Source organism: Acipenser ruthenus, chromosome 8, assembly GCF_902713425.1.
Source record: "Acipenser ruthenus chromosome 8, fAciRut3.2 maternal haplotype, whole genome shotgun sequence".
In the NCBI taxonomy this organism is placed as follows: Eukaryota; Metazoa; Chordata; class Actinopteri; order Acipenseriformes; family Acipenseridae; genus Acipenser; species Acipenser ruthenus.
Window position 1 is genome coordinate 24,969,275 of NC_081196.1, and position 13,486 is coordinate 24,982,760.

The 13,486-nt window shown below is 39.0% G+C and overlaps 1 protein-coding gene across 5 annotated transcripts in view; it reads right to left on the reverse strand.

Moving 5' to 3' along the window:
• The window catches only part of LOC117406668 (cystathionine beta-synthase-like protein), a 94,711-nt gene extending 81,601 nt beyond the window's left edge, over positions 1-13,110 (reverse strand). For all 5 annotated transcript variants that reach the window (XM_034010883.3, XM_034010881.3, XM_034010879.3 and 2 more), the window contains exons 1-3: positions 12,964-13,110; positions 2,410-2,618; positions 1,415-1,521 (exon numbers count right to left, since the gene is read on the reverse strand). In XM_034010883.3, coding sequence (XP_033866774.2) covers positions 1,415-1,521; positions 2,410-2,612 — 310 coding nt within the window. In that variant the 5' untranslated portion in view covers positions 2,613-2,618; positions 12,964-13,110. The remainder of the gene's footprint in view (positions 1-1,414; positions 1,522-2,409; positions 2,619-12,963) is intronic.
• Between the last annotated feature and the right edge of the window lie 376 nt (positions 13,111-13,486).

Here is a 13,486-nt window from a genome sequence, read left to right on the forward strand (position 1 = left end):
AACAAGTGGCACACACTGGAACAGACACATATTTAAATTCTGACTCTGATTACCTAGAAATACCCAGCATTGTGTGAGTATGGGGATGTATGAATTGTAAGGTACAGTTTACAATAGAAAACACAATTGCTCTATTTTGAGATCTCTGTTGTGCAAAAGTACATATACATTCCAGTAACTAACAGTCAAAATTGATTCAAACATTTACTGTATTGAGTAATTGTACATTACTATAATCTGTTTTTCATGTTTGAATATTCTTTAAAAAATAAAACAAATATTCAAACGTTCATTCATTTTGAATTAACTGGAATACAAAAGTATAATTCGAACCACATCACAGGATGGTATGAGTAATATAAACCTGGTACCCCCATAAAATTACCTCTTAAAGGAAAGGAGAACACTCTTCTGTACAGTAGAAAGTGCCATGTATGCATTGGTTTCCTTTCTACAATATCTTTTTGATCATTTACTAATTATCTTATGAATGATTATGAACATGGTACATTTTCCACCGGCTACATGTTTGTTTGTTTTTTCCTTAATATTCAACTATTTGTCCCTGTGCTAAAAGAAACCAGGATGTCAGGACTGCCCAGTCCCTGACCACCTTCTGGCGCCTCCTCAAGACTCACCTCTTCAGACAGCACCTGTAGAACTCCTCTTTTCCCTCTGGACACTATCACTCTTCCTTAATGTGCTTTACTTGCAATTATCTGCTCCCTATTTTACTGCATTTAATCCTGTACTTTACAGAGTACTGTACTGTAATCTGGCACTAGTGTTATTCAACCTGTAGTATTTTGCATTTAATCGTATCCTGATGTAACTATCACTGACACCGTTATCTGCTCCGATACTGAATCGTATTTTGTCATATACTTGTACTTACTAGTGATTTGAAAGAATCATAACATTTTAATCCGCAGTGCTGTACTGTATTTGAAAACATAATTTAATTATTTGTACAAGAAATAAGGGACTGTTGCTAGGGATAACACAATGTAAGAAATTGGAAGTTAAAGACTTAGTCATTTAATATAGTATTCTGCAACACACAGCATTTATTGATATTTGTTTACAATGTTCTGAAATCTCTGGCAATTCTGGGACAGGGGACCAGACATAAAGTTGAGCCAGTGCTGCCTGCCTGAATGTAGGAAGTTTCAATACACTTGGTGACTACAACCAGTGAATTTTGTGTTTTGCTTTTACAAGATTTATATCCTGTGGCACTGGCTAGCACTGCAAATCCTCACAACCTAACATCAGACTTCTGGACTCATGGAGCAAAGTCTTCAGACAAGCTGGTAGAAATGTCATGTATTGGTTCACTGGTTGTTACATTTTCCTTCCATTATTACAGTATCCTCATGGCCCCAAACTGGTCATAGCTTTCCTGATTACTTACACATTTCGCATTTCAGCTCAAAATGCTTGCCAATCTTGTTGATTTTCACCAGCGGTGTGTCGCCCACTTTCTTCAAAATGTTTGGCATGATGCTTGGAGTTTTTGTTCTGTGGGATGGGAGGCAACAAGTGTTGAATTTAAAAGGAACGTGTTGATTGTTACTGTATAGTTCTTGAGAAAACATTTCATTTGCTGTTCTGGTCACCTCATTACAAAAAGGATATTGCTGTTCTAGAAAGAGTGCAAAGAAGAGCGACCAGAATTATCCAGGGTTTAAAAGGCATGTCGTAAACAGACTAAAAGAATTGAATCTATTCAGTCTTGAACAAATAAGACTACGTGGTGATCTGATTCAAGCATTGAAAATCTAAAATGTATAGACAATGTCGACCCTGGGGACTTTTTCAACCTGAAAAAAGAAACAAGGACCAATAAGCTACTAACAATCAAATGAGCAAGATGGGCCGAATGGTCTCTCTCATTTGTAAACTTTCTTATGCTCTAATCACAGATAAAACATTTAAAACGAATATGCATTTTATTGTTTTCCCTTCAATACAGATAACAGCAATGTTTTTGTAATTGTTGGGAAAAAATGGTGGAAATAAGATCCTCATTGTGTACTGTAGGTGTAGGTGTACTGTAGGTCCTACTATGAGCTTAGTTAATGTTGCTACACTTCTTAAATAACAAGACTAGGTAGGTCTAAAGCGCATAATGAAGCCGGAACTGCAGTATAATCAGTAATGAGCCCTTCTTGACCCTATTCTAAACCCTGTTGTATCAAAGTGCTTTCCAACACATTGCCCCTATATAGCCTCACAAGCATTCAACATTTGGGGACTCGAGCAGACGCAAAATATGTAATTAACCCTTTCAGTCCTGGCAGGTTCCGCCTTATCTGTATATGTATGTCAACATATCCCAACAGAAATCACATGGGGACCTCATGAAAGTATGGCAGGAAGTGTAGACCCAGAAGCCTGAAAACTCACAATTCTGAGTGAAAGTGAGGGGACTCTGCAATGGGAGGCCCCAGTTTCCAGGTGCACTTGCTGGGGGCATCAGGGCGAATCCACTTCCTTTCCTGTGGGCCTTCTCCTTTAGTCTCCTCTCCATTCACTCCATTCTGGATGAACTTGGCTGCGTGGGGGCAGGTTTTGGTAGGGCTTTCAGTCTTGGATGGAACAGAAGTCATCTTTACCTGATGATTCAATAAATCATTAGCTTTATTATTATCTTTTTCGACAACCTTAATACATGTTCATGGTACAGCTCTGCATCTGGACTAAAATTATTTTATGTTTGAACTCTCTCCAGGGCTACAATATGGTATTTTTTGTTCACAGTCTTACTCTGGAACTCAATCATCTCAATCATATATTGAATAGACCTAAGTTTTGCCATTATACTTTGCCCATTGGACACATAGGTTTTATTTATTTATTTTTCCAATGTTCATTCTGTTGCTAGAAAGATACTCCAGGTATATTTTTAGCGAGCCACGCAAGTTTCTGAAAACTGAATTGCTAAAGTCTAGCACCTACACACAAACATTTTAAAAAGTGTTTACATCCCACCCCTACCACTTCTTATTGGCTAGCTCTGGGAAACGCAGTAGGGATTCAAGGAAATGCATGCACATGGATTAGGGAGTGGTTAACATGTAGAAAACAAAAAGTACTGATTAGAGGAGAAACCTCAAAATGGAGCAAGGTAACCAGTGGTGTACCACAGGGATCAGTATTAGGTCCTCTGCTATTCCTAATCTACATTAATAAGAACATAAGAACATAAGAACGTTTACAAACAAGAGGAGGCCAGTCGGCCCATCTTGCTTGTTTGGTTGTTAGATCTCAGAATCTCATCAAGCAGCTTCTTGAAGGATCCCAGGGAGTCAGCTTCAACAACATTACATCTGTGACACCTGCATGATGTGGGAAATCCGAGAAAACCCAGCAGAGCTAAACCAAGTATGTGTAAAGTGCCGCACGATCCAGGACTTGCTTAAACTAGTAAGTATGCTAGAAATGGAGCTGCAGGAAATGAGACAGCAACAGGAGCTTGAGGAGCTGGCACACCCACAATTCATGCAATTCATGGAAGTCAGCACCCCTAACAGACTGAAAGCCACCAGGGAGATAGAAGTGAGGTAACCAGTGGTGTACCACAGGGATCAGTATTAGGTCCTCTGCTATTCCTAATCTACATTAATGATTTAGATTCTGGTATAGTAAGCAAACTCGTTAAATTTGCAGAGGACACAAAAATAGGAGGAATGACAAACACTGTTGCAGCAGCAAAGGTTATTCAAAATGATCTAGACAGCATTCAGAACTGGGCAGACACATGGCAAATGACATTTAATAGAGAAAAGTGTAAACTACTGCACGCAGGCAATAAAAATGTGCATTATAAATATCATATGGGAGATAGTGAAATTGAAGAAGGGAACTATGAAAAAGACCTAAGAGTTTATGTTGACTCAGAAATGTCTTCATCTAGACAATGTGGGGAAGCTATAAAAAAGGCCAACAAGATGCTTGGATATATTGTGAGAAGTGTTGAATTTAAATCAAGGGAAGTAATGTTAAAACTTTACAATGCATCAGTAAGACCTCACCTAGAATATTGTGTTCAGTTCTGGTCACCTCGTTACAAAAAGGATATTGCTGCTCTAGAAAGAGTGCAAAGAAGAGCGACCAGAATTATCCCGGGTTTAAAAGGCATGTCGTATGCAGACAGGCTAAAAGAATTGAATCTGTTCAGTCTTGAACAAAGAAGACTACGCGGTGATCTGGTTCAAGCATTCCAAATTCTAAAAAGTATTGACAATGTCGACCCAGGGGACTTTTTCAACCTGAAAAAAGAAACAAGGACCAGGGGTCACAAATGGAGATTAGATAAAGGGGCATTCAGAACAGAAAATAGGAGGCACTTTTTTACACAGAGAATTGTGAGGGTCTGGAACCAACTCCCCAGTAATGTTGTTGAAGCTGACAACCTGGGATCCTTCAAGAAGTTGCTTGATGAGATTCTGGGATCAATAAGCTACTAACAACCAAACAAGCAAGATGGGCCGAATGGCCTCCTCTCTTTTGTAAACTTTATGTTCTTAGGTTCTTTATTTGTTGTGAATTCAACATTTCATTTACATCATATCCAGTCTCACAGTAAGATGTCCTGATGGATACCCACATACACAATCGAATTGTCTAACTTTTTGATTTGGGATCCGATGTGTTCAGATCAAAAATGCCATTCACAATATTTCCAGGACTCGTTGGTATCACTCAGCAAGATTGGCGCTGATTTGGGAGAAGCTACACAAGCGACAACGCACTGAGAAGGATTGTTATTATTTTGTATTATGAATATTCTTTTAATAGTGTTTATTATTAGGATTAGGCATGGGGATTTCGAATAGTTTCCTATCTGAATACACAGGGTGCATTTTTGTGTATTTGATAATCCCTTACGCTCCCAAGAATAAAAGGCAAATGCGTGTGTACAAGCAGACAGCATAACATTGTAAGCCGGTAAAGTTTAGCCAGGTTCACAAAGTGTACAAACAATGTCCATGACGAGATTTCTTCGTTCAATGCCCTATTTCCTTAGGCACAAGTTTTTCCTTTTGTTTACTGAATTAAAATACAGAACTGAATGAGCAGCAACGTCACAGCGCATATCTCTTCCAATTAAAGCAACAGTAGCATAATATTGCGCAAATCACCAAATGATAATTTTCGCTGTAGTGTATTCAGAATAAAATAACACCTATCATATAGCAACCAAAATAGTCTACATCTGTTTAATTCTAACAAATAACATTTATAAAATAATCTTAATTCCAACATTACAATAGTTTAACATGACTAATACAACTAGCCATCAAGTACTGACATCGATGAAGTCAAGTTACTTTGTTTATTCAATAACCTGTAAATAATTCAAAACAAGGGATACCTGGTTGTACTTTTAATGGTCAGTGCAAATGTTGACGTTACCTCATCAATTCACAAAAAGTCAACAGTAGATGGTTTACATTGAACTGCAGTCCAGAGTTAAAAAATAACTCCTTTCCAACTCCAAGTATCTTACCTTTTCTTATTAGTGCCTGTGTTGTTCTGCTTAACATTTAGTATGTCTTTATATTCATCATAACGTTAACTTACATGTCTAATTTCAATGTTACCCAAGTTTGGATTACTTCTTTTAGCACTTGCTATATACATTATTTTATTTCAGTTCACACATTCAAAGTTCGCCAGTGCCATGCTCCCAGAATCTGTTTCATGACTGGCTAGCAACAGCTGCAGAAGCTGCTGTGTACAGTCATTATAGTGGAACTCAAACAGGGATCTGTTAACATTAGCTAAAAACAAGGCAATACAATTGGCAACAATTTCAAACAGAATACGATTATTGTAGAATGTTGCTATTACAAGCATTGCATAATTAATTAGGGTCCTTACGTTTAATATGCAAATAACGGGTTTAAGACTGACATAACACGTGTTAAGTGTCAGCATTAAAAAAATAAGACGCGTTTGCTTCTACTAGTGGCTAATGTGTAAGGCTTTTTTTTGTGTACTCGAATATGTAATATGCTATTCGAATAGTTTTTTATTTTCCTGTAATCATGTATTTGACTACACTGACCCATCCCTAATTATTATAATTCAGTTTTAGCGTTGCTGTGATCATATGGTAACAGCTTGGTTGCGGGTTTGCTTGTGAAAAAATTTGTATCATTTGTACACATACATTTTCAAATCTTGAATACAATATTTTCATTTTCCGACAAGCACACAAATGTGTTCACGTTAAATGGCTGAAGTAACATATATTGAAAGGCTTTGTTTATCCACTTTCTTTTGAGACATGGGCTCTCTTTGGTTACCATATACAGTTAGAAACATACTGAAAATAAAAACCATCATGAAAAAAAATAAAAATATATTGGGCCAGATAAAATTGCATCCGGGCCAGTAAAAACACTAGCTCAGAGGCCCGAGGGGCCAGCAGTTAAAAATCTAACCGTAGAGCCCTGCACGGCGATTGACATCTTCCCGGTGTAGATGTTAAAGATTATATTTGTGTGAAATTGAGAATGTGTTTTTTTTTATTTTTTTTTAAATTTCAGAATGCATAAAAAATAAAAATGTGAATCTTATGTGTACATGTAGTACATAAGGTGTAGTTGAGTTCAATTTTACGGACAGGCACATTGTGAGTCAGTGTAAAGTAATATTTAAGTGAGTGTTCAAGGCCGAGGCCAGCACTCGCACCCGAGGCACGGGCCTCTGTAAAAAATCATAGTAATAATTACTTATCTAGGCTCTTTTACACGTTGTTTTACTGCAAAATAAAATGCATTTAATCTGTCATTGTGTGCATACATGAATCCCCAGAGTCCCGCCGATATATAGCCACTGTGCTTTTCAACATCTTTACTATTTACTATGGGGCAGCAGTGTGGAGTAGTGGTTAGGGCTCTGGACTCTTGACCGGAGGGTCATGGGTTCAATCCCAGGTGGGGGACACTGCTGCTGTACCCTTGAGCAAGGTACTTTACCTAGTTTGCTCCAGTAAAAACTCAACTGTATAAATGGATAATTGTATGTAAAAATAATGTGTAAAAAATAATGTAATTGTATGTAAAAATAATGTGATATCTTGTAACAATTGTAAGTCACCATGGATAAGGGGGTCTGCTAAGAAATAAATAATAATAATATTTACTTATGACGTGTGATTGATGCATGTAGTAGGCTACTGTCTTTCAATTTAATATCATTATTTATTTATTTCGCTATTTCTTCTGGCGATGTACCTGCATTTAAATATGTTTTATGCTTATTTACTTTTAAGACTTCTTTCTACTCTAGCGACTAACTGCATTTTAAGTAGTGCTCTTATAATGCAAACACATAATTAATCATCGCAATCATTACTCATTTTATATGACTAGTTTAGCGAGGGGGAAGTCTTTGTTTCATGAAACAGTTAACCTCCAAGCAGCGACGATAAAGCGATCATCACTCGTTTTAGGAATGTATAGGTAAAAAAAACAGTTGAGCTTATTTTGTCATCATTTTTCCATGATTAACTTAAGAAACTGAGATGGCTTAATGACATTAATTACAACATTAAAGGCAAGCGGACCACTCAGAAAGAAAACCAGACAATCAGAAACCTTAACTCTCCGTACTGGTGTATTTAAAAGAATTTGACGTTTCCATTTGAAGTGGGATACTTCAGGCTTGATATTCAGAGCGTGTCTGACAGTGCGTGTTTGACTGGTAGTGGTTGAGTTGGGGGTTTTGTCGAGTTCAGGGCTGTGTGGTTTGCAATGCATGGAGCCTCGCAGCGGATCACATTAAAGAAGTAAAATGCATATTCATGAGAATAGTCAGAACACAACCAAACAGCCAATCAAATTGACCGGTCAGCCGAAAAGCTTGAGCTGCAACCCTCTGAACTGCACATTGGCTATGATGTGCTGACAACTCACGCAGCTGAACTCTTGCCAACCTGCTTAATAGCTATGAGATACTGCACCCCCTCAGAAAAGGTGTTTTCATAGCTATGAGATACTGCACCCACTTAGAAAGGCAAGCGGTGTGGCCTGCTTTAGCACGTAGGACCTGAGGCCGGACAATCCCAGGAGGAGTGTACCTCCTCCACGAAATCTGGGAAGGCTGGGAACCTCTGAGGACGAGGAGCCATCGCCTGCGTCTGGAAAATGGACCGGCATGGTTCTGCCGCTGGCGTCCAGGGGACCTGCAGGAAGGCTGCAGCGTGTCCCATAAGTGCCGAAACTGAGCTGGACAACGAGGGGCACTGGCTTCCGAGGCTACCTCGAAGCCAGGTTCGTCCTCAGCAGGGGGCTCACCCACCTGGAGGCCACGATGGAGAGCATGTCCTCTTGCGCCAGCTGGGATGACTCTTCCCATCAACCCTGTACTCCACTGGGGGAGGGGGGGTATGGCAATTGGGGCTGCAACGAGCGCCGTGCACACTGCGTACCGTGCAGCACCGTCCGTTCCTGCACTAGCGCTGTAGCAGTGGGTACCAAGCACCATGTGCACTGCGTGCACCATGCAGCGTTGTGACTGTGCACTGACGCTGTGGCACTGGGCACCGTGTGCCGTATGCACTGAGCACTTGTGCACCGAGATACCTAAGTATCAAGGGCTATGCGTGTGCTGCGGTATCGAAGCACCGGGGGGGGAGGGGGAGGGGGAGGGGGGCGCTACGCAAATGTGCCTACCCTAACTGCGCGGTCACACACACATGGTCAGCGTATAGCATGTACCAGGGGGACACAAGGCCGAAGCCTTGGTGGGTGAGTTGAAGTAGACAGCAAAACACGGTAGATAGTATAGGGAAGAGCACACTGTTTGTCTATAAGGCCCGACTCACCGAGGTGGGCGGGCCTACACAGCGGGGATACGGCAAGGCCTAGCCCCATAGAGGAATTGTGTACTCTCAGAAAGAATAGACAACCACTTGCGAAGGCCGCTGAAAGACAGAAAGGCAAAAAGGCTCAGTATTTTCAGCACGAATGTAAGGGAAATACAATCGATTCAATTCGACTCGAGAAGCTCTTTTCTATCAACACACTCGGCTCAACAAAGAGGTCTTACCGTACCGTCTTGAGAAGAAAAAGAGAAATGGCTTCCTTTGGATGACATTTCTATCCCTTTGGTGGGCGGGACCGAGTGCATCATCCCAGGAAGGGGCCTATCAACAGCTCTGGTATAGAGAGCTCAGCAATACCTGCCCAATGGGCAGGCATATCCCATACATAATGTCTTTGGTGGTCATCTTCGAATTGAAAGGGAACAGTATTTTTTTTTAAGTTTTAAAATAATGTATTTAATGTTTTTAACTTTGAATATTAAATCTATTAAAATGACTAACTGTATTGCTGAAAACATGAATTTAGAACATTGTGTAGTTTTGTTTTTTGTTTTAGATGAGGTATATAATTAACAATAAATAAATAAAAATAAATAAATAAATAAATAAATAAATAAATAAAACAGCAAAAAGAAGTTTCCTGCAACCTTATTGTGGATTAGCTATCAGTTTTTGCAACCTTTTTGCCACTAGGTTGCAATAGAAAGAGGTTGCAGCAACCTAATTTTAATTATAAATTGTGGATTAGCTGCAATAATGCTGCAACCTAGTTACAGGAGGGTTTCAGCAATATTGCTGGTATACCAACAGCATGTTGCGGCAGCTTTCATTTTTTTGTAAGGGTATAGCCAGCTATAATATTTGGCATCCACCCCCAGAAAAAAAGAACGGGGAACCTAAGAAAGGGTCAAACAGCACAGCAGGACACCCTCCAATGCTACCAAATACAAGATAAGTTGAATTCATGTCTCATTAAATGTTAATATTAGGCTATATCTGTATAGCATAAAAAATTCAAACAACAACAAATTAATTTAAGTCAAGACAATACACTAAAGCTATTTTGATTCAAACCACTGTGCTCTGAAATGTAGTGCTTTGAAACGTTGTGCTTTTTTGAGAATGCAAAATTGACAATGGATAATTGCAAAGCATATGACATGGCTTATTTAGATTTCCAGAAAGCTTTTGACAAAGTCCCGCATAAAAGATTAATTCTCAAACTGAACGCAGTAGGGATTCAAGGAAATGCATGCACATGGATTAGGGAGTGGTTAACATGTAGAAAACAGAAAATACTGATTAGAGGAGAAACCTCAAAATGGATCGAGGTAACCAGTGGTGTACCACAGGGATCAGTTTTAGGTCCTCTGCTATTCCTAATCTACATTAATGATTTAGATTCTGGTATAGTAAGCAAACTTGTTAAATTTGCAGATGACACAAAAATAGGAGTGGCAAACACTGTTGCAGCAGCAAAGGTCATTCAAAATGATCTAGACAACATTCAGAACTGGGCAGACACATGGCAAATGACATTTAATAGAGAAAAGTGTAAAGTATTGCATGCAGGCAATAAAAATGTGCATTATAAATATCATATGGAAGATACTGAAATTGAAGAAAGGTACTATGAAAAAGAACTAGGAGTTTATGTTGACTCAGAAATGTCTTCATCTAGACAATGTGGGGAAGCTATAAAAAAGGCCAACAAGATGCTCGGATATATTGTGAGAAGTACTGAATTTAAATCAAGGGACGTAATGTTAAAACTTTACAATGCATTAGTAAGACCTCACCTAGAATATTGTGTTCAGTTCTGGTCACCTTGTTACAAAAAGGATATTGCTGCTCTAGAAAGAGTGCAAAGAAGAGCAACCAGAATTGTCCCGGGTTTAAAGGGCATGTCGTATGCAGACAGGCTAAAAGAATTGAACGTATTCAGTCTTGAACAAAGAAGACTACGCAGCGATCTGATTCAAACATTCAAAATCCTAAAAGGTATAGACAATGTAGACCCAGGGGACTTTTTTGACCAGAAAAAATAAACAAGGAACAGGGGTCACAAATGGAGATTAGATAAAGGGGCATTCAGAACAGAAAATAGGAGGCACTTTTTTACTCAGAGAATTGTGAGGGTCTGGAACGAACTCCCCAGTAATGTTGTTGAAGCTGACACCATGGGATCCTTCAAGAAGCTGCTCGATGAGATTCTGGGATCAATAAGCTACTAACAACCAAACATGACAGGCTGAATGGCCTCCTCTCGTTTGTAAACTTTCTTATGTTCTTATGTTAATACGATCTGTATTTAGCCGATAAATAAAGAAGACTGTTGTGTAAAGTATTTTTTATATTTTACTGGAGAATAAAAGCAGCACACAACGATGACGTGTTAGTATTAAAATCTCCATGCCGTCTGTCTCACTGCTGTACGTGCACGTCAAGTGAAAGAAACGCCGAAGGGCGGGAGGTAGAGATTCTGGATATTTCACAATAGTTTATACATATTTAAATGCACAATAATGAAAACCGCATGTAATTTTAGGCTACTTGAAAACTGTACAGAACCCGTTGTACATATACCTTAACATGTTAATGCTGTGCTCGTTTTTGCACAGCATAGTCCTTTAGTACAGTCATCTTAACCGTTTAGCTGTCACTCGCTTAAGTTGACTTTACAGTAAAAACAATTCTTCAGTCGTTACTGACGCTTAGTAGAACAAGGTTACTTTTTGTTTTAAATCCCTATGCCAAGTTGTGATCTCTATACCAACAATGTCATACGTTGTTTTAATTTTGAGTCTAACGAAACGTTTACATACAAACATAGAATGACTGTATAATTCATATTATCGCGGTTATATACAGTGCCTTGCAAAAGTATTCAGACCCCTGACTAATTCTCTCATATTACTGAATTACAAATGGTACACTGAAATTTCGTTCTGTTTGATATTTTGACATTGGTTTTATGTTGGGAAATATTTTTATATATAAACAGATAGCAGAGAAATTATAAAATGTAACTTCATTTTGTAAGTCACAAATGACACTGACAGAGCCTGTAAAAAGCGTGCTTTACGGTGTCTTGCGTGTACATTAGGCTACAGATCATAATTTCTAAATGCCAAGTTCCAGACAATAGCAGCCTGTGTGTAACTCGTATGTTCAAACTCAAGTATGTTCAATGACGCGGCTCTACCAATAGATGTCACTATGGAGCACGAAGCGCTTCAAGTGATTCGACTCCGTGAATCTTTTATTAAGCAAATGGTTCAGAGGGTTCAGTGACTCATGATGCTTCACTTTTCCCACCACTACTGTGCGGTTGCAAATACATTACATTTTGCTGTGAAGATACAGTTTTTGCACAGCTGCCTTGCTGGGGCCACGTGACTGCAAAGCCTCCCTTGGTTGTGTCTATTCTTTTAACATCAATGGGTTGATTCTAAAATGGGGTTCGTACAGCACACATCCACGTAACAACTACTGCGCTACACAATACAGCGGAAGTGTATGGACTAGTTGATTATTTTTAATTTATATGATATCGTTTCTGTTTCACTGTTGCGTGAATATCATTTCGGCAGCCTTAAAGCTGCTACCTAGCAGCTATTTCATCAGACAGTCGCAGTAGCCATTTCACCCTACTGACTGTATCTACTCTGAACAGAGATTAATTAACAGAGATTAATCAAATTTAGGTGAGAATATGCTTGCTATTGTACGATCATCATAAACTGAGGAACAGAAGGTTTGGGGGTTAATTTGAGCAACCTTAGCTCCGCTTGACACTGGATTTTTCAGAACATATTCAGCACTGTGAAATCACTGTATTACACTTAGAAATGAATGACTTATGCAGTACAGGGCGATTTCCTAGAGCTGTAAAATGCTGTAAAATAAATCCACCTGTGGTTCAAATCAACCCGAGATAGCTCTGGTTGTACATGCGTTGTTGCGACACGCATCTGCAACAAAGGCCCAGTAAATTATTCTATTTTTAAATAGGAATCAATACACTATTTTCTTTTAAATTAAAAAAAAACAAACATCTAATAAAGTTTCTCGTACATTTTTAAAAAGGCAGAGGTCGACAGGTTCTCATTGTAACTTACCCTATGTTTGTGTGATGATATTTTCAGTGTTGCATGCGCTCAATAGCTAGAAGAAAAAAATGAAAGAACAGCTGACGCACACTTGCTTCGGGGAAGGAGAATAATATCCAATCGCTTCTGAGGTATCCTTGTTTGGCGTGTGTGTTGATTGGCTTCGGTAAAGGTGGGGGCTTGTCGATCTTGTCCAATCAAAGTCCCGTTCAGGCTACATTTGCGCAATAGTTACAAACGTGATGCACAGAATGCATAATAACACACTATTGGAACACGTAGGCTTTTCCTGATAACCATGCACCTTGTGTGGGGCAGTGTACACATTGTTCCAGTTAAATTGCACAAGCTCTTACTGTTTCATCAGCCTTTGTTCCTTTTCATTATACAACCTGTTACTTATGCTTCCCATTTAAATGGTAAAGAAATAATTGAAAGCGTAAACATTGTGTGATTTTCCTGTGTCTAATGTAAGCTCTGAATCAACGCTGGGTTAATAAATTCTTAAAATTAAGCTGTACATAGCTGGTGT